We start from the raw sequence: 21003 nt of genomic DNA, 5'->3' as shown, positions 1-21003 counted from the left end.
TCTCATTATATGAATCTAAATAGTTTTTATAAGTATGTAACTTATGTATTTAATCTCAATTGTCGATAATTTTTTACCTCATATACGAAGAAGGTAAAAATGATTAAACACATGGAAAATGTAGTATTTAATATACCACCAGACATTTCATCTCCTAAATTTTTTGTTCAACTAAAGAAAATAAAAAGTTACATGTTTTATCTTTCAACTTTTCTACGATTCTTAACGAATATAATGATGAAAAAGTTAATATATGTTTAGTTCTATTATATTTTTGTACAATAAATTAAAAAAAAAAACTAAGTTGTTAAACAATTTAAAAATAAAATACAGTTTTGAATTGGTTCAAATCGGTTTGAATCGATCGATTGAAGTGATTTAGTAAACGATTCAAAAAATTTATTAAAATCGGTTCGATTTCTTACCGATTCAATTTAAATATGCTGAATTGATCTTAATCGAATTATTTTTTCGAATCTTGATACATAAGGGAGAAAGTTCAAATCATACGCGGTGAGAGGCCTGAATTTACACCCTCCAATAAGTAGTACACATGTAAGCTGTCTATTTTATTGTAATTTTATTTATAATGGAACCAATAATAGTAATATAATTTTTTAACTAGATATAAAAAATATAAAAGTGCTATTATATAATATATATATAATTATACGCTGATTTGATTTAATATAATATATGATATTTATTTTGTAATAAAAATATTTTATGATATGATCAATCACAATATTTTATAGTTTATAAACTGTTTTGTATAATATTTCTGTGTGTAGTCCAAAATAAAAAAAAATCATGCACAGTCCAAAATATTTGGTCTAAAACAAATCTTACAAAATATAAACACGACAGATTTTATATGTTACAATATTCTAATAAAGTAAATAATAATAGCTAATATAATTAAATGAGTAATAATACATATTTTACGTTTAATCACCTCTATATTTTGATTATTTTTAACACAACTTAGTGATAACGAGACTACTAGCTCTTCATTTGACGAAGTTATCAATTAAATGATGCCAATAGCTCAGACCAACACTGTGGATATTGAGTTAGAAGAAGTTGCTAACATCTTCTAGAGTTTCTCATACGTACAATTATTTTTACATATTTTTTTTATATATTTCATTGATATAATTAGTCAAAATTATAATAAAAATTAAATAAAATATTACCGAATATAATTTTTTAATATTATTCTTATTTTAAAATTTAAAAAAATTAAATTATTTATTATATTTTTTGTGAGAGTTTTAAAAAATTATAATGATTAAATAAGATGAGATGAAATAATTTATATAACTAAACGAGGCTTTAAAGTGTGTAAATTCTACTTATTTTATTTGAAAAAAATTAGTAAATACAAAATCGACATGAAAAAATAAGTGCGTAAAATTTAAACATTCTAAAATTATATATAATATTATTATATAAAAAATTACACTATTCCAATATATATATATATATATATAAAGAGTTGTAGACTAATGAACAGTATAAATTACCGTCACGGACTCAGTGCACCTTGAGGACTCCTGCCTGAAATTTATAGACATGAGACATATATTTTTTTTCATTTAAAATTCTATTTTTTTACAAACTAATATAAAAAGAACAAAACAATTAAAACTCCCATTATAACAAGTTGTATCTATATTTTATCGATGATAGTAGATATGGCCTCGTTTAAAAAAAAAAAAAATTTATAATTATCATCGTTTCATCTCATTTAATCATTATAATTTATTTAAATTTTTATATAATAATTTTTTTTAAATTTAAAATAAAAATAATATTAAAAAATATAATTTAATAATAATTTATTTAATTTTTAATTTTTATTTTAATTTATTTTATTTCAACTGTAAAAATAAAGGAGGGGATAAACGACACTTGTCACGAAAACAGAGGTGTTAAGAAATAAAAAAAGGAAATAAAAATAATGGCTCCTTGGCTTCTGGTCCTAGGATGGGGCTGCCATTGCCCACCATTCATACAAGATAATGAAAACCAGGAAATATATCAACACTCTATCCCTTACTTGTTCGTCCGAGACAAGCAAAACAAAACACACACTATACTACAAAGGATAAACATGGCTCTCAGAATGTGGGCTTCTTCCACGGCCAATGCATTCAGATTCTCTTATGCCTCCAAATCCCATCTCTCCCCTGCGTTCTCTCTCTCCCGCTGCTTCTCTACCGGTAATCTTTCCTCTCTCTCTCTGTCTGTGTTTGAGAGTGTTCATAAAGAAGATGACTTTCCTTTTGTAAAGCTGTTTTCAACCTTCGGTGATGAGGTGGGAGTGAATTGATTTACTAATGCGGGAATTTTTTCAGTGTTGGATGGTTTGAAGTATGCATCCTCGCATGAGTGGGTGAAGCATGAAGGCGCTGTGGCTACAATCGGCATCACCGACCATGCTCAGGTTTTTCTTCTTCTCCCCAATATGCTGTATGATATTATTAAAATTTATGTCCCACATTGCTTACGAGAGGAAACTTTTTGGCCTTTATAAAGATTAAGAAAGAGCGTTGATGGTAAATTCAGCTAGTCTTTTGGAGAATAAACCTAATAAGTGGTATCAGGGCCAGCTTTCGATGCTCAGCCCTTAAGGAACAGGTCTGAGAATTAAAACCTGGCTCTGATACCATTTGTGTTAATTTAGGACTTTGGACTACTTTTTTCTTTTTTATTTGCTGATTTTTTGTAGCCAAAAATGATTCTAGTTGTCATGATTATTGGTAAATGATAGAAATAGGCTAATCATACTCATAAAAGAAAAATAAAAATGGTGCTTGAAAAAAAAAAAAAGATGAAAATGAGCTACACTGTAATGGGCTCAAACCAAACTAATTCAAATTGATCACCTACGGATTCGTTTGGTTTGTTTAATTCTCCAGGCCGATGTGGTGGGTTCGTTTTGATAATACAATTACACCTAAAGCTGAACCAAAACAATTTGGAAAATTCTTGGTGATGTGAGCCTGCCACAATTGGGCTTCAAGGAGGACTCTGATAAGCTCCAAAAAGTCCAGCCTTAGTCCAGTACTTAGATATCATATGTAAGAGTTAGAAAGAATATCGTTTAGGCGTGATCTAAGATTTTAGCCTTTTACAAAGAAGATGTGAGCAAAGTTTCTTAAAAAACAAAGAGGCTTTACAGAGATAGAGATTTCCGTAGGTTTCATGTGCTTTCAATTTACACATACACGCACACACAAAAATGAAATAAAAGAGGCAAACTAAAATGAAGAGAAAAAGAAAAAGAAAAACCTAAACAAGAAGATGAAAACTTGAGTTTTGTGTAAAAACATTTCCGTGAGTGCGGTGCATGAGACCGGAGTTTACTTTGCAGGGGTGAGTTCGAAGGGCTCTGCCTTGGAGAGGTTATCCGACATAAAAAAAAAAAAAAACAAAAAAATGTAGCCAACATATATATTATCCTTGAGCTTTGGTGCTGTAATGTAGGATATTAGGGTTTAAACACTTTAATCTTTTGTGTTCTTTCTTTTTCAATATATTTAAGTTTTATCCAATGCGTATAAGTTGAAACCAAAATTAACTTTTGTGCCATGACTTTTGTGAAATGCGTACATGTTATTCATGAATATCGAGTTATGTTAATGATCTCTTGTGTTCTTCCTTTCCTAATATTTTCTCCATTATTCATATATGGAATTTAATATTATACCTCACACATACATCATGTATAACGATAAGAAGACTCCATTAAAAACCTTTCCTGGCCTCCTAAGATTTCGACCTCATACCTAATTCCTTGACTCTTATCTTTTTTCCCGGCTGACGAATGCAGTAAACAAATTGGCAAAAGCTTGATCATGCCTGGCCACAAGCTAAGTCAAGGAGATCACATGGTCCGGATAATATATCTTTAATTTATTAGGTTCAGTATCATTATCGTTTGGTTAATTATAACATGACCAAATCAAAGAAAAGGACGCCTGCTAGACTATTATATTGTTGTAATATATTTGTATTTTCTGATGGCATCAAAGTTTTGAATTCTAGTGATTGAATATGTATTGCTTGCACGATAGATAGCTTGTGTAATTAGCATTGGCCTGGAGACTTTTACTTACTTGTAAGTATGAAAGATAATACTCTAAACAGTTGACATGACATTATTTGATTTGCATACAGGTTTGATTTTTCTTTCTAATTTAAGGGCTCAATTAAAATAAAAAATTGAAATATGGAACTGATCATCATCATCATCATCATCATCATCATTTGATCGATATGTTGCAGGACCATCTTGGAGAAGTAGTGTTTGTGGAACTGCCAGAAGCTGGGGGCTCAATATCTCAAGGTGGCAGTTTTGGAGCTGTGGAAAGTGTCAAAGCAACCAGTGATGTCAATTCCCCTATCTCGGGTGAGATTGTTGAGGTCAACACAAAGCTTACTGAATCACCTGGCTTGGTAATTGATCTTTACCATCTCAATTTCCATCTACTTTTCCTTTAATTTGATTTGATCAATTCCTATATCTATATATATTTTATTTAATTGCTTAGAATTCAGACAACATTGCAATCACGTGTATTGAAAAGATGGAGCTGAGTTTTTGTATGTATTTATAATTTATGGGTGATATATATATATTTTGTAATGAAGATCAATTCAAAGCCATACGAAGATGGATGGATGATCAAGGTGAAGCCAAGCAATCCCTCTGAATTAGAAGCCATGATGGGTCCAAAGGAATACACAAAATTCTGTGAGGAGGAGGATGCTTCACATTAGAGTTTGAACTTTTGAAATTGCTGCATGCCGGAAAGTACATCTTGGACTAATTGATCATTTAGAGCTGCTAAAGATTGATCTGATTTGTTATGTTCTTATCATGAGTTATTCTTGCATGCTTTCTACCAGACCTTTTACTTATCATTAAAAAAGGGTAAGAAAATTTTATTAATTCTTAATGATAAAAAGGTTGCTTGCTCTAGCCGCCTCTAAGTAACTCCTCGTTTGTTTTCAGGAAACTTCTCAATTCATCTCATCTCATCTTATTTAATTATTATAATTTTTCAAATTCTCGTATAAAATAAAATAAACAATTTAATTTTTTTAAATTTTAAAATAAAAATAATATTAAAAAAATATATTTTAATAATATTTTATTCAATTTTTAATTTTAATTTTAACTCATCTCATCTCATCTGTGAAAACAAACGACTTATCAAATTATATGCATATTGCTTTTCCTAATTTCCATCCTTTGTTTTTCCCGCTTTTGTAATTCTGCATCTTCATCCCTGATTAGCTGCCCGTTTCACCTCAATTTTGATCTGAAACTTCCCGGCCCTTTGTTGATCTTTGACTAATCGAGGCTGGGATGAAGATGACTTTTACATTAGTTTATTCAAAGAAAGCTCTAATACCCATAAAAAAATAGGGAATATTAATGTGCTCTCTACTCTCTATAGCATGATTGGCCGGGTCAAAACAAGAAGGAAAAATAAAGAAAGGGGTCAAGTTGCCTATAAATTTAGTGCAATATTGTTAATTAACATTCATTGAAAGCGAGTTTCGATTTCTTGAAAAGTTCATTCTTATCTTTATTTATTTAAAATATGTTATCTGTGCATCTTTTGGATATATTTCTGTACGTGTTGTGTATAAATGATTTTGGAAACTGCTATGCGGGACCCAAAATGTGTTCTGAATAGGTTTTTTTTTTTTCCATGTATTTTTTAATTATTATAAACATTTTTTTAAAAAATAAAAAAATCACAATATTATTAAAAAAATATTTTTTTAATCATTCGATAAAAAAAAAAAAAAAAAAATCTCATTCGGGGACACATTTTAAATTCTAAATTCGGACCCAAAGCATTTCCGATTATAAAAAGAATGCAGGATGATGGGATGCGACATGCGCGCATTGATTCTGATATGAGAGGTCGTGCAAGCGAACGTATAGATGTAATACTATTATTTTCTTTGCAATTTTCTGAAGTCAGTGCTTAAGATCATCAACACTGACTTATGATGAACATCAAGCTGTATCAACATGATCATATCCGTTGTAATAAATTTCAAGCTAGCATCGTAATTTTATGTTATCCACTATTTTATTATATCTTCATTAATTAGATATATTTGTTCGTCTAATATAAAGTTTTTTAAGTTTGATTTAATTATAAAGCAATGGGACATGGTAAATCCTAATACATTAGAGCTTTAATTTATTCGATGTATGAAGTAATTAATTAACCAATATTACAACATGACTAGTTTGAGCATAAAAAATAATATATTTGAAACAATATATATATATATATATGGCTAATTATAAATATATATATATTTATATATATTAAACACTAGACACTGAAAGTAGAGGTCATTAATTGATTGCAAATGGAAACGATCGATCATGTGACTTTTATGATTCTTGCTGGGCACTTGTCTGCAGGACTTGGAAGGGGTAAATATTTTATCGGGCCATCTGGGTTAAGTCGCTCCACACTGCACCAATATTAAAGAAGAAAAAAATTAAATTATAATTGCATTAATATTATTTAGAAGATTAAATTTATGAAATTAATTAAGATAGCAAACTTAAAATATTATTAATTACTTGTAGTTTCTGAGATAATGATGGAGGAAGATGTTGATCTCGAGCTTGGCCAGATCACTTCCAGGGCAATACCTACTTCCTAATCCAAAAGGAAGGTAGCTCCCTGCTGCTCTGGATTTATTCTGCACAAAACTCAAGCAATTATTAATTAATTATATATAACGTCTTAGATCCCATCTTGATTTATGTCATCATCATGTATAACGTCTTACATCCCATCTTGAAGGATCAAATTCTTTAGGGTTTGGATAGTTTTCGGGATCCATATGGACTCCTCTGTTCCAGACCAACACTTTCCATCCCTTTGGAATGAGATAACCTGCAAATAAATATATATATATATATATATATATGATTTTCTCTTTAGAAACATGAGAAAGGGATCAGATGCTAGAAATAATTTGAATATATATATATATGTGTGTGTGTATGTGTATGTTTGTATACATGCACACATGACATATGTATGTATGAGATTGAATGGCTAACCATTTATCTCAACATCCTCTTTGGCCTGTCTGAAAACCGAAAATGAGATACTTGTTCTGCGGAACGTCTCCTCAATGACCTAATTTATGAAGTAATTAGCAGCAGATCAGTCATGTTAATTAAGATAAATTAAGAGAGAGGGTACATATGCCATGCATATTAGTTTACATGATCCCCTAATCATGCATATCAGTTTTCTGATAAATTAAATTAAATCTCTTCCTATCAAAAACTGTACTTTTATTGAAAAAAATCCCTGGACATATATATTCACGTACGTATGTCGACCCTTCCATCATTAATGCATATGATATGACATATGATACGTACCTTAGAAAGATATCCCATTTGTCTGATCTCCGTGAGAGTCAGTCCTTTCTGTGTAGACGGTCTTCTCTTCACGATCTCAACTTGCTCTTCCTGAAAATTAACAGGTGGAATCCAACTTAATTTTAACAAACATTTAAGTCATGAATGAGATTACTGTCTTTTTTTTTTTTTTTTCTTTTTATGCAGATTTGTTCTGGTAATACAAAACCCACCTTGGCTTTCCTGAAGATTTCTGGATGTTGTGACATGTAGATGATTGCCCACAATACTCCATGGGCAGAGCTTTCATGGCCGGCTAACATGAACACGATTAGTAAATCTATGATATCCTCATCCTCCAATTGTCTTCCTTCTTCATCTTCAACTCCCAATAGTAAATCCATCATATCTTTTTGCATCTCCGTTTGATTATTATTTTTATTATTAATGGAATCGCTTTTGATCGTTGCCCTCTTTTGATCTACTACAGCTTGGAAGATCTTCACCAAACGTTTTCGTGCCTGAATCAAGAAAATACTCCTTCATTAAGTCTAATTTTTTCACCAAGTTCTTTTTATTTTCTTAAAGGAATGCAATGTTAGGGTCTTATTGTTCATGATTAAGTAAAGCAGGGATATTATATCTTTACCTTGAGCGCTCTATGGAATGGAAATCCAGGAATATTAATGGCCTGGGCCTTTATTCCAGCATTTAAATCACTGTATAAGTTTTCCACTGCCGAAATAACAGACTCACTGTGGGTGCTGATGAAAATGTTGGTGATGACCTTAAAGGCAAACCCTCTCAACTCTGTCAAGAGCTGGATTGGCTCCTTCATGCTGGCCCACTCCTCCAATGAGGTTACCACAATGCCCTCGATAAGGTCAATATACCCGGCCAGTGCCTCGTGGCCGTTGATCGGAGATGTGGTTAACCGGCGAAGGCGCTTGTGCTCGGAGGTTGAAATGCCATGGAATGATCTTCTACCTGTAAGGACTGTTGTGGCCTTAGGATAACCTAGTTTGAACCTTTCATCATCCATCAAAACTTTTTTGCATGTTTCTGGGATAGAAACAATCACACTTGGGCTCCCAAACATAAACGTCTTGTAGATACCAGTCCTGCCATACCTGCACATAGATAATTAATTCCAAAACCAGAAAAACATTTTAAAGCATTTATATATATATATATATATAATTAGCATCTAGGGGAAGCGCAGAGAGAGAGAGAGAGAGAGAGAGAGAGAGAGAGGGTTAACGTTACTTGTTTACAAGGTTGTTTATGTAGGAATCAGGGTCATTGGATTTGAAAGCTTTGAGGAAGGTTGGGAGACCACCAAGGTAAGGCCAACCCATATCACCAGGAGGGAGAGGGTATTTTGTTTTCCCCAGTTTGCCTACATGATACCACTCATTAAATCTCCTCAGAAACCCGAATAGAAACACATATCCACCCAAGAGAACTCCAAGAATCAACCACAACAACTCCATTTTTATGGATTTTTCTTAACCTACACATGGATGTAATATGGCTATTTAGGTGAGCTTTTATAGTACTCGTGACCATAATGTTCCTTCCCAAGCAATATATGTTGACATATCAGCTTACTGAGTCTATCTTGTTGCATATAATTAATTATTATATATATGGCTACTTTGTTGTATATATTGAGAGGGGAAAATTAAAGAAAACTTCATGGTTACTTCAGGTCAACAAATTCTTTAACTGCAAGCAATTAGTGCTCAGACTATTCTAGCTTGTCTTTTACTCTCTTTCACTCTGCCAATTAATCTACTCCTCCTGCTTATTGACTATGTCAATAAAGATTAATATATGAGGGCTGCATTTATATACATGTATTATATATTATATGAAGTTAATATCAGATTGTGATGAGTTTGGTATTATATTTCTACTGAAATTTATAAAGCTAGAGAGCGTACAAATTTAATTAAGATATAACATATCATATGAAGTTATATCAGTTATAATATATATATTTATATAAATATATATATACGTATGGTTTCTAAGTTTAATATGCATATACTTTTATCATTTATTGATAATATTTGTGCAGCGGCCGCCAGTAATATATAATTAAGTACAATTGTGGTAGCATCTGGACAATGTATTTGAATGGAATTAAGGGGACAATTCAATTGTACAGTTAAGCCAGAAGTGCAAAAGAATAATTAATTTAACAAGAATATATAATTAAGTAATATATATTATATTTAATGAATAATGGAGAATTAATATTGTTAATGACAGTAATAATTGCCTGATACTCATGGCCGAGAAGAAACATACAAGTTAGGATCCAGCACTGCCTATATATATATATATATATATATATATATACAGGGTATTGCTAGCTGTAAGAGATAATGTTCCAAACAAAGTCAAACACAAAAATAAACATCAATCCGAGAAGTTCACTCCTAGAGATACAAAATTTGAAAATTCAAATACTGAGAGAGATATGAATAAATGTAATTCAAATTAAGTGAAGATTATTCGGTTGTTATCTTGTAATCAACTATATCATTTATAAATACAAAGTAGGATACCTCCATACGTGTAGTGTGGAGCAGAGTATTTATTAAATTAATTATTGTTTTATGGTATCAAGAGCCATTAAAGACCATTGTCTGATCCATGGCCTCAGATTCTTCAAGCTCCTCTATAAAACCCCCACCCGATCAACCCTTCCACCTGCCATCCCCTACAAATCTCTCCAATTTTATTACTATAAAACTCAACAAAGACAACTATTTATTATGGAAGGCACAGATCATGTCGTATCTTTGTGGTCAACAATTGTTCGGCTTCGTTGATGGTAGCGTCACTCCTCCATCATCTTTCTTGCCCCCTGTTGGGGGTGTTTCATTACCAACCTGTCGTTCACACGATATTTTCAGCAAGATCAAATCATCCTAAGTTTGCTGGTATCCTCTATGTCCGAAGGTGTCCTGACTCAAATCGTCTACCTATCCATATCTTAGCAAGTCTGGTTAGCTTTGGAGCGCATGTTCTCTGCTCACTCTCAAGCCCGGATCACTCGCATCAGATTCCAGCCCTCTACTCTTAAAAAAGGTGACTCATCAATCACAGATTATTTTCAGAAGGCAAAGAACCTATCTGATACTCTTGCCACCATTGACAAACCATTGGAGGACTGTGAAATTATCTCCTATCTTCTGGCTGGACTTGACACAACCTATGACCCCCTTAATATGTCCATTACGACAAGGGTAGATCATATGACACTTTATGATGTCTTTGGCCACCTATTAAATTATGAGGTGCGTCTTGAGCAACAAACCTTCGCCGTTGACATGGCAGTAGCATCTGCCAATATTGCAACATCTCGTGTAAGCCAATCCAACAACCGCAACAATGGAAACCGCGGACATTATCCCTCCAACCATCGCAACTGTGGCCGTGGTCGAGGTCAAGTGATGGCTTTCTAAATCTTCCAAGTGTAGAAGCTATCAAAGTAGTACATGGATGAGTTCCATGGTCATTTCCACAGGGACAACAATATTCACATAGAGCAAATTTGTATTGAGTTACACTTGGGTGGGGAATTTTTCTGAAAAGATATGTTTATAAGGCCAAAGAGAAACAGTAAGAAAAATGGTTATTAGCTGATGTGGAGTTACTAATGATAAGGATGGCTTTGATTTTTGGACAAAACAAAGTTGAAGAATGAAGTGAACTTGGTTTTCTGATTGCTTGTCGAATTAAAAGAAATGAGAAATCTGAGCATTAGTAAAATGGGTGCAAGAAATATAGAGATTACAGAAATATCAAAACCAGTGACACAAAATGTCAAATACTTGGGCTACAAGAATGTTTCCTCATTTTCCAAACTCTGATTAAGAGGTCGAATTCTATAACTCAATTGTCAATCTAGTCTAAGCATTAACAATTGGAAAATGAAGATTTAAAACCAGATTTACAGTCTTAAGTATCTATAGAGTGCAAATAAATTTACTATGAATTCTAACCATGAAAAATCTTGAAAATATTACCAAGTTTCTGCTGTGCCTTACGTCAACAATAGAACAAGAACAAAAGTTTCTGGTTTTGACTTATCTTAACAAAATCGACTTGCAAAACTATAAAATGGATTTTTATCATACCCGAATCACTCTAATAAGTAGTTTAGAACAAGTGAATCCATATCTTATAGCTCAAGCTGAAAACTTAGCCTAACATCATTCTCTTAGCTAGATCGAAATTAAAACAAGTAAAATCCAACTAAAAAAAAAAAGTTTCTCTGTGCAAAAACAAAGCTGTCAAAAAGACCTAAAAAAAATTCCAGAACAACTACAGAGAAAATAAAACATCCTCCACGAAAGTATGAAAAACAGTAAGAAAAAAAAGAGAGCCCCCCCTACACAGAAAAATCCTTCCTTTTATATTGTGCGTTCTGCGCTCCAGCCCTGGTAGTGTGCACTTCACGTTTTCCCCTGCAGTCCCGCGTTCAGCTCAGTTTGTGAGACCACGATCTAGTCCTGTAGTCTCGCGTGATCTCCCTTGCACCAGCGTCGTGTGTGAGCTGCTCTAGCCTTGTGAGACCACGATCCAACCTGCCTGCATGAGCTGCTCTCCCACGTCCCACTCATCCATAACTTCCTCATTCTCTCTTTTCTTTTCTTTTTTTTTTTTTTTTTCTCTTCCAGATCCCTAACCCCTTAGCTGCGTGAGTCTGCTGTCTAGTGCATTACTTTGGGTGCTTCCAAGATTACCCATGTGCTTTAACATCTTTCCCATAGTGCCCTGCAACATAAGTAAGATATGAGGAGTAAAATTTTGGGGTATTAATTTTGGTGTGGACCAGCTGCATTACAACTCTTTTTAAGTGCAAAATACCAAATTTTAACGTTGAGTCAAGTACTAAAAACAACTACATAATTAAGTGCTTAATTCATTTTTTAGTTAAACAATTCATTTATTTTAACAGCTTAATCATGTAGTTTTTGACACTTTATCATCGAGGTATCTTCACCAACAACTCTCAGTCGTCTAGTGTCCAATGTCAAGTATGCGGTAAATCTGGTCACTCAGCACTTTCTTGTTGGTATCACTTTGATCAATCTTTTCAAAGCACTCAACCTGCACCTACTGCCTTCATGGCTACGGCTCCCTCCAACAATGATGCAACGTGGTATGCTGACTCTGGAGCCACTCATCTCCTCACGAATGGCTTCCAGAATCTCAATCTGAATGCTGAGCCTTATCATGGTCCAGACCAAATCAAATTGGTGATGATACAGGTTTAAATATCACTCATATTGGCTCATCTAAATTTCCTTCCACTTATAATTCATTCTTACTGAAAAATCTTTTGCATGTGCCGTTAGTTGCAAAGAATTTAATTTCAATAAGTAAATTCACTACTGACATTGGTGTTTTTATTAAATTTCATGGGGATCATTTTTGCATCAAGGACGAGGCCACGAGGAGAACGCTGCTACTCGTCAAGGCTGAATCTGTTTTATATCCTTTCCCTTCCCTTCCAATGTGTCTGTCCACCTCAAATCTCAAGCACTCCTTACCACCAACGCTCCACTCACCACTTGGTATGCACGATTTGGTCACCCCTCCATGCAATTAGTTCATAGCATTATTTCTAAAATTTTGTTACCGTTGTCATCAAATAAATTTGATGGTGTATGCCCTATTTGTCAACAAGGCAAAAGCCATCAATTGCCTTTTTCTATGTTCACAGCCATCTCCAAATGCCCTTTAGATCTTATTTTCAGTGACGTATGGGGACCATCTCCTTATTTATCTTTTGAAGGAAATAAATATTATGTTATTTTTGTTGATCATTTCAGCAAATACTCATGGTTATTTCCTATCTCCAATAAATATGATGTTTTACCCATTTTTCATTCTTTTCATATCCATGTTGAGTGTCTCTTTAACACAAAAATTAAAATGGTTCAAATTGACTGGAGTGGTGAATTTCGCAGTCTTAATAAATTTTTTAATACATTTGGGATTCACCATCACATTATTTGTCCCCACACTCACTAACAAAATGGCTCCGTTGAAAGACGTCATCGACACATTGTCGAAACTTGTCTTACTCTCCTTTCTCATGCGTCAGTGCCATACAAATATTGGGACTCAACCTTTCAAATGGCTTGCTATCTTATAAATTGTTTGCCCACTCTCATCTTGTCCCACATATCTCCGTTAGAAAAACTATTTCAACAACAACCAAATTACTCGTTTCTACATGTTTTTTGGTGTGAGTGTTGGCCTTATCTCTGACCCTATAATCGTCACAAAATGTAGTTTCATTCTCAACGTTGCATCTTCCTTGGATATAGCTCTAATCACCATGGGTACAAATGCCTTGAATCCAAATCTAGCCGAGTGTTCCTCTCCCGACATGTCATATTTAATGAGTCAAACCTCGAACCCAAATCTGGCCTAGTGTTTCTCTCCCGACACGTCATATTTAATGATTCAAACTTCCCTTTTAAAGAAAGCATACACGAGTCTATCCTTGTTCTAAATCCTCCAATCCCTTTACTATCCACTCTACAAGTGTCTAACTCCTCTTCCCATGTGTCACAACCAGTCGAAACATCCCCTCCACCTCCACCCAACCCTCCCAGCCCACCCTCACATGTCTCAAGTGAACGTTCACATCCTACTCCCTCACCAACAAGTTCAATACTAGAATCAGTTCAAACTGCCGCAACAGTCAATCCTCCATTGCGTTCTCATCCAATGCAAACTTGACTCCAGAATAACATTGAAAAACCCATGGAATATCATGATGGTTGTGTGCGCTATCCTCTACCGAAAGCATTAAGGGCTACTAATGACTTATCTATGGTTGAACCAACCTCCTTCACTCATGCTTCTAAACATGTGGAGTGGCGGCAGGCCATGAATACCGAATTCACTGCTTTGCTCAAAAGTGGCACTTGGTCACTTGTTAAACCGCACAACAACATGAATGTGGTGGGATGTCGCTGGGTCTATAAAATCAAAAGGAAGCCGGACGACACACTTGATTGATATAAAGCCCATCTTGTGGCTAAAGGGTATCATCAACAAGAAGGATTGGATTTTCAAGACACATTTAGTCCTGTAGTCAAACCGACTACTATCTACCTGGTACTCTCTCATGCCGTTAGTCAACAATGGTGCGTCAAATAGCTCGACATAACCAACGTCTTTCTCCATGGATGTCTTATTGAGGAGGTATATATATAACAACCTCTTGGCTTTATCCATCCTTAATATCCAGATCATGTATGTCGGCTCCATTAGGCTTTTTACGGACTAAAGCAGGCACCCAGGGCTTGGTTTTCACGTCTCAGTGATAAGCTTTTATCTCTCGGTTTTACTAATGCAAAGTCAGATGCTTCACTTTTTGTTTATCAGAGTGCTCAACTAATGATCTATATTCTGGTCTATGTGGACGATATATTAATCATTGGCTCCTCTCAACTTGTAGTGTCCTCTGTGATTCGGTCTCTTGGCATGGAATTTTCTCTTAAAGATCTTGGAGATCTTCATTATTTTCTTGGTGTTGAGGCTCACCGTGTACATGAAGGTCTCTTCCTATTTCAGCATAAATATATTATAAATCTCTTGCACCTTAATAACATGACTCACGTTAAACTAGTTGCGTCTCCCATGTCCACTACTCATGCTCTGACCATGTTTGTTGGGATGCAGTATTTATCATTAACAAGAGCCGATATTTCATTTTCCGTCAACCGCATTTGCCAATTTATGCATCGATCAACAACAGTTCATTGGACAGCAGTAAAACACATATTGCGTTATCTGAAACACACGGTCGACCATGGTATTCTTATTCGACCAAGCCATACCTCACAGTTTATAGCCTATTCCGATGCGGATTGGGGAGGTTCTCCTGATGATCGGCGATCCACCACCGGTTATTGCAACTTTTTTGGTCATAATATTGTGACTTGGAGTTCCAAGAAACAAACCAAGGTCGCATGGTCTAGTACGGAAGCCGAGTATCAAGCCATTGCAAATACTACAGCTGAACTCATATGGTTACAATCTCTTTACCGTGAACTTGACATCTACCAACCTTATGCTCCTATTATTTGGTGTGATAATATCGGCGCCACCTATTTGACAGCTAATCTGGTTTTTCATGCTCGTACCAAGCATATAGAATTGGACTATCATTTTGTACGTGAACATGTATCAAAGAAGTTGTTGGATGTTCGTTTCATCTTTCAGGAAGGATCAAGTGGCAGATGCATTGATGAAGCCTCTATCTTCACCACGATTTACTTTGCTCAAAGATAAGCTTCATGTGACTGTTGCCCCGCTTTGCTTGAGGGGGCGTGTAAGAGATAATGCTCCAGACTAAGTCAAACACAAAGATAAACATCAATCCGAGAAGAACACTCCTAGAGATATACAATTTTGAAAATTTAAATACCGAGAGAGATATGGATAAATGTAATTCAAACTAAGTAAGGATTATTCGGTTGTTATCTTGTAATCAACTATATCTTTTATAAATACAAAGTAGGACACCTCCATACTTGTGGAGCAGAGTATTCGTTAAATTAATTATTGTTTTACTAGCAAATTAAAGAAACCATAACAAGCAAACTTTTAAATTTAAAGTTGAAGAAACTCTCAAACATGGATCTCGACATTTGCATGAGACATGGGGACTGCAGAGTTCCTTTCAACAAACGTACTACTGGAGTTTCGAGGCGGCAAACTGGAGAAGACATTTGAAGAGATCATTAATGGGGCATATGGCCGGGCCGGGTTGTTTTTGCTAAAAATATAAGGACAAATAAAGCGCAAAAACAATAATGAGACAAAACAGAGAGCTAGAGCTATTTGACGACAAATAATATTTAAGCTGAAAATCGTGAGCTGTACGTTGGAATTCTTCATGACGTGAATGCAGTATCGATCGACATGATATTGCATGCATCCCTAAATTCTCATTTTCCAATTAGGGTATCATGATGAGATTATTTTTAATGGAGTAGTTTCAGATCAGGAAAGAAACTGATCAATCTGGGCTATTAAATGATCTTTTATTTTACTGGAAATATTATTCGTTATAAAATTTTATTTTACATGCACCATAGTTAATAAATAGAAAATTCTATACACTATATTACCATCTCACTTTTATCTCTTTAAATAAGATGTGTCACATTTATTATCAATTAATGATTATTTATTACATATTCTTTATTATCTAATGATGATAAATATGTCACATACTACTTAATATGATCAAAATAGAATGAGAGTATGATATATAATATTACTTTTGTAATTATATCACAATGCAGCATGATCTTAATTTATTCAGGCTTTAGTCGCAATTAATAATTAAGTTGTAACCAAAGCCAGCAAATTAAAGAGACGATAACAAGCAAACTTATAAATTAAGAGACAACCAGTACGTACTCTCCCATGCGTGCGCGCATGCTGCAGGCACTACAATAAATAAGGTCTTTTGAAATGAAAAGTTTTGTCTTAAAAGACTGGCATTTCGTCCCAAATTCATCTTAAAAAAGGGTAGTCAAAGGTGCATAAATTTATGTAAGAGCACCCACATGCGAAGCAAGCCAAGCTGCTTGTTGTCCCTCGCCTCTGATATGTTCGTCACTATTAGTACTCGACTGGCACAGATAGAGAGACAATTAGCTACAGTCGAGGATGTGTGTAGAGACCTCGCATCACAGTAGTTTCTATTTTTTATTTATATTTTTTTTTTTAGTTATGGACAATATATATAGTGTTTTAATAACTTGCTTTATTTGTAAATTAAATATTTTATCTTTTCTGGAGTAATATATTATTGATTTATATTATGTGGTATATGGTTGATAATATTTATTTAATTAAAAATTTTATTTAACATAAAAGAAATCATTAAAATATTTTTAAATTAATTACATAAAATTAATTAATAAATTTGTATATATGATATATATATAGATTTCGTCTCTAAAGATCAAATCTCTTGTAGTGAGTATTTCTGATTATATTACTGTCTAATTTATATATGCAAATGAAGCTTTAATCCGAAATATATACTAATTATATATATAAGGAAATATACGGGAAAAAAACATGCATACTTGTTCTGAAATTAACATCTAATTAACGTACAGCGCACTACGCACCAATTAAATCAGTCCAAGAAAAGAAGATCAGTACTAATTGTGATGATCAGTCAAAGTCCATACAAACTTAATTTCAAACTTAAATTACGTACGTTGAGGGGCGCCGGTTAATGCATATAATAATATATATTCTTTAATTACTTGATCATCTATATATATATATATATATATATATATTAGTACATGCGAATAATTATATCATGTTTCTTTATCATGCATGCATGGGGTCAACTTCCCTAACTATTAATTAGTTCTTAGTTAATTAACTCTGTTAAATCAGCTTTGAGTACGTTGACTAATTAATTTCTTCATATTATATTATATTAGATAAGATCAGTAATTAATTAATTAGCATGAATTCAAGTTGGTGAAACGAATTAATAGTACTTAGCCTTCCTTCGTTTTCGTAGTTAATTTGTGTGGAAGCAGTCATATATATATATATATATATATATATGTCATGCATGATTATAATAATTGGCGCCATATGGTACCTATATATATATATCATGTTACTTGCTATATATAATATAGTTAATTTAATACCACTTGCTTATAAATCATCAGTTCTACACGCATATATAAGATTTTTTTATAATTTTTTTTCTATTAATTTTGCTGACTTGCTAGCTCTTTTAATTAATTATATATCATGATCATGGCCGATTGTGCGAGAGTTGGAGAAAATGACACCATGCATGCATGAAGTAGGTAGGCCGATTATTTATAATTAATGTTCTGAATATATTTAATTAGCTATGCTAGCTTGCTTACCTCGAATACTTACACACTAGTTGTTAATTAACAAATATATATACCAAATTATATTAATGTTTGAACATTATACTTTACTATACATATAATTGTTCGACCAAATTATAATGTTTATACCTATATATTGAATATAGTTCAAAATTATATGTTAGTTAATTAAGTACTTAAGTGATTAATTATAGTATATATTTTATAATGTGTAATAGTTAGTATATAGGACTTGGTAGTTTCATTATATACTACAATGTATAACCATATAAAAAATGTTTTCATAAAGATGTTATAACTTTATAGTTCAATATAAGGTTTATATATTAATTAAAATTTTCATTAGATTTAATATTTTGTTTTGTAATTTGGTATTTTTAATTATTCAATTCATTCAAAAAATATATTTAAGAGTATAAACAAAGATCGATAAATAATTTGACTCGACTCGAGCTCGTGTTTAATCCAAAAGCTGGACTCGGCTCAGATCAATTACAACCCTATTGATGGATTATTTGCTGACCTGGCAATTCAAGTAGATATTCGAGATCGTCCCGATCGATTTTCTTTTGTCAGGTTTCAAAAATTAGATTACTGGGCTATTAAATTATTAATACCATCAATGAAGTTTGGAGCCTGAAAAAGTCATTATTTTGACTTATTGGTATGTTTTACTAGGATTTAATGGTGGAGATCTAGAACGCATGTGTATGTATGTATTTATATATATATATATATCTGACTTTTACAGATATAATTACTTTAATCTATGTATAGCATCATGACGTATGTATATATAGATCATATTTAATTAATTCATTTATGAGGCCAGGCTCATAAATGAAAGTTGGTAGGCGGTTTTTCTTCACTACATTTTAAAATAATGAAAATCTTTCGCAAGTCTTGCGTATTTTTTTAAATTAAAATTTATTATTAAAAAATAATTTGGTATTTTTTATGTTAGTCTTAAATTTGTTGATTCTTTTTTAAAGGAGTATACAGCTTGCAAATTTTAAAATTGTATAAATTATTTTTCTAATTTAAAATTTCTTTAATTTTTTAGACTAAAAATTAAGTGTACATAATGTATAGTCAAAAATACTGTTACGATTTCAATACGTGATCTCCATATTGCTTTATTAACTAATGTTCATAATAAATATAATGGGTATATATATGCGGCTCACCTACCCTTGATATATATAGTTGATGGGACCTGTTCTTGATCAATATTTTATAATTCAATTCTTCATTGTATAATCTTGTCCATTTGCCTATCCACGATTATTGGTAAGAATAGAAGACCAAACCGCAAGTTTTTCCATTGTTTTTGTTACAATTCTGTCACCTTAGTTTGTCTGCAGAATTGAACTGACTTGCCAAGATTGCCAAGAATTCCACAGAAAACTTAAACAATTGAAACAATAGAAAAAATACACAAGAGAATTACGTGGTTTGATCCTAATGATCTACATCCACGACATGAACAACTATGAGTTTTTCTTTATTGCTTCAAGTACATATATTAGTATTACAAGATAACATCTCTCATAAAACCTTTCTTGACAGAAAGTTTACTTACTCGTGTTTTCTCTTTTCCCTTTTATCTAACTTGCTGCATTGCATTGTATTTCAAATGAATCACATAGAACCTTTTATATAGACTTTACACATAATGACCATGCAGCCCTCCACCTCAGATCAGTCTGTTTACTCGAGTTTTACATTTGGTTGCAAGCTTCATTTCATTTGACATGTGTAAGGATCTAACTAGTTGACATCTCATTTAACAAATCTCCACCTTGGCAAGCATTTAGTCCTTGTAAGCTGGCTTCTTCCTTTTAGCTGTTCCTGCAAGTTCCCTCTAACGGGTACTTAACAATTTCCCATGTTAATCAAGTTTAGGCAGTGATTGTAGGTAATGATTTAGTCATCATATCAGAGAGGTTGTCTTCAGTATGAACCTTTTCCACCCCAATCTCCCCAGCATATATGATGTCCCTCACGAAATGCAGTCTAACATCTATATGTTTGGATCTCTCATGATAGACATGGTTCTTGGCTAGATGTATAGTGCTCTGATTATCACAGTAGACTGTGACACTGCCATTAACCATGCCTAATTCATGAGATATTCCTTTTAACCATATAGCCTATTTTATTGTCTCAGTCATGGCAATATATTCAGTCTCAATTGTTGATAAGGCTACCACTGGTTGTAGGTTTGCCTTCCAGCTGACAGCTCCTCCAAAAACAATGAACACAAAACCAGTTAAGGATTTCCTTGTGTCCAAATTTCTTACATAATCTGAGTCCACAAAACCTTGTAATTCAGACCCTACTTGCTTGTTTTCTCCAAACTTCAATCCCAAACATCTTGTACCAGATAAGTATTGAAAAATACTTTTGATAGCATGCCAATGTGGCTTTCCTGGATTGCACATAAACCTGCTAACTAAGCTGACTGCATAAGTTAGATCAGGCCTAGTGTATACCATGGCATACATGATGCTTCCCACCATGCTAGCATAAGGAATTTTCTTCATAAATTCTTTATCCTCATCTGTTTCTGGCATTTGAGTAACTGACAGTTTTGCATGTTGTCCAATAGGAGTGTTGACT

At 33.2% G+C, this 21003-nt stretch overlaps 2 protein-coding genes and 1 non-coding gene across 3 annotated transcripts; 2 read left to right on the top strand and 1 right to left on the bottom strand.

Annotated features, from left to right (window-relative positions):
- The first annotated feature begins 2039 nt into the window (after positions 1–2039).
- LOC108994095 (glycine cleavage system H protein 3, mitochondrial) lies at positions 2040–4990 on the top strand. The gene is made up of 4 exons (XM_018969189.2): positions 2040–2225; positions 2361–2449; positions 4294–4464; positions 4660–4990. Exons 1-4 carry the CDS (start codon positions 2117–2119, stop codon positions 4786–4788), a joined length of 498 nt encoding a protein of 165 aa, XP_018824734.1. The 5' UTR covers positions 2040–2116; the 3' UTR covers positions 4789–4990.
- Positions 4991–6360: 1370 nt separating this feature from the next.
- On the bottom strand, positions 6361–8951 carry LOC108994022 (beta-amyrin 11-oxidase-like). Its single transcript, XM_018969095.2, has 8 exons — positions 8693–8951; positions 8076–8556; positions 7660–7947; positions 7448–7537; positions 7118–7196; positions 6841–6947; positions 6629–6750; positions 6361–6516 (listed from the first exon to the last, which is right to left on the bottom strand). The coding sequence occupies exons 1-8, from the start codon at positions 8917–8919 to the stop codon at positions 6423–6425; spliced, it is 1488 nt and encodes a 495-aa protein (XP_018824640.1). The 5' UTR covers positions 8920–8951; the 3' UTR covers positions 6361–6422.
- A 1648-nt stretch (positions 8952–10599) lies between these two features.
- On the top strand, positions 10600–10738 carry LOC118347835. The gene has a single exon (XR_004800981.1). It is a non-coding gene; the product is annotated as a small nucleolar RNA Z247 (small nucleolar RNA).
- The last annotated feature ends 10265 nt before the right edge of the window (positions 10739–21003 follow it).

The sequence above is a fragment of the Juglans regia genome, chromosome 2 (assembly GCF_001411555.2).
Source record: "Juglans regia cultivar Chandler chromosome 2, Walnut 2.0, whole genome shotgun sequence".
NCBI classification, from domain to species: domain Eukaryota; kingdom Viridiplantae; phylum Streptophyta; class Magnoliopsida; order Fagales; family Juglandaceae; genus Juglans; species Juglans regia.
The sequence above is the reverse complement of the archived record's forward strand: the minus strand, read 5'-3'. Positions and strand labels throughout refer to the sequence as shown.

Coding starts and splice junctions, on each gene's coding strand:
- LOC108994022 (XM_018969095.2), bottom strand. CDS start 8,919: ATGGAGTTGTTGTGGTTGATTCTTGGAGTTCTCTTGGGTGGATATGTG. Junction 8,557..8,692: donor ATAAACAACCTTGTAAACAA/GTAACGTTAACC, acceptor ATCTATGTGCAG/GTATGGCAGGACTGGTATCT. Junction 6,517..6,628: donor CATTATCTCAGAAACTACAA/GTAATTAATAAT, acceptor ATATTGGTGCAG/TGTGGAGCGACTTAACCCAG.
- LOC108994095 (XM_018969189.2), top strand. CDS start 2,117: ATGGCTCTCAGAATGTGGGCTTCTTCCACGGCCAATGCATTCAGATTC. Junction 2,226..2,360: donor CTCCCGCTGCTTCTCTACCG/GTAATCTTTCCT, acceptor GAATTTTTTCAG/TGTTGGATGGTTTGAAGTAT. Junction 4,465..4,659: donor TTACTGAATCACCTGGCTTG/GTAATTGATCTT, acceptor TTTGTAATGAAG/ATCAATTCAAAGCCATACGA.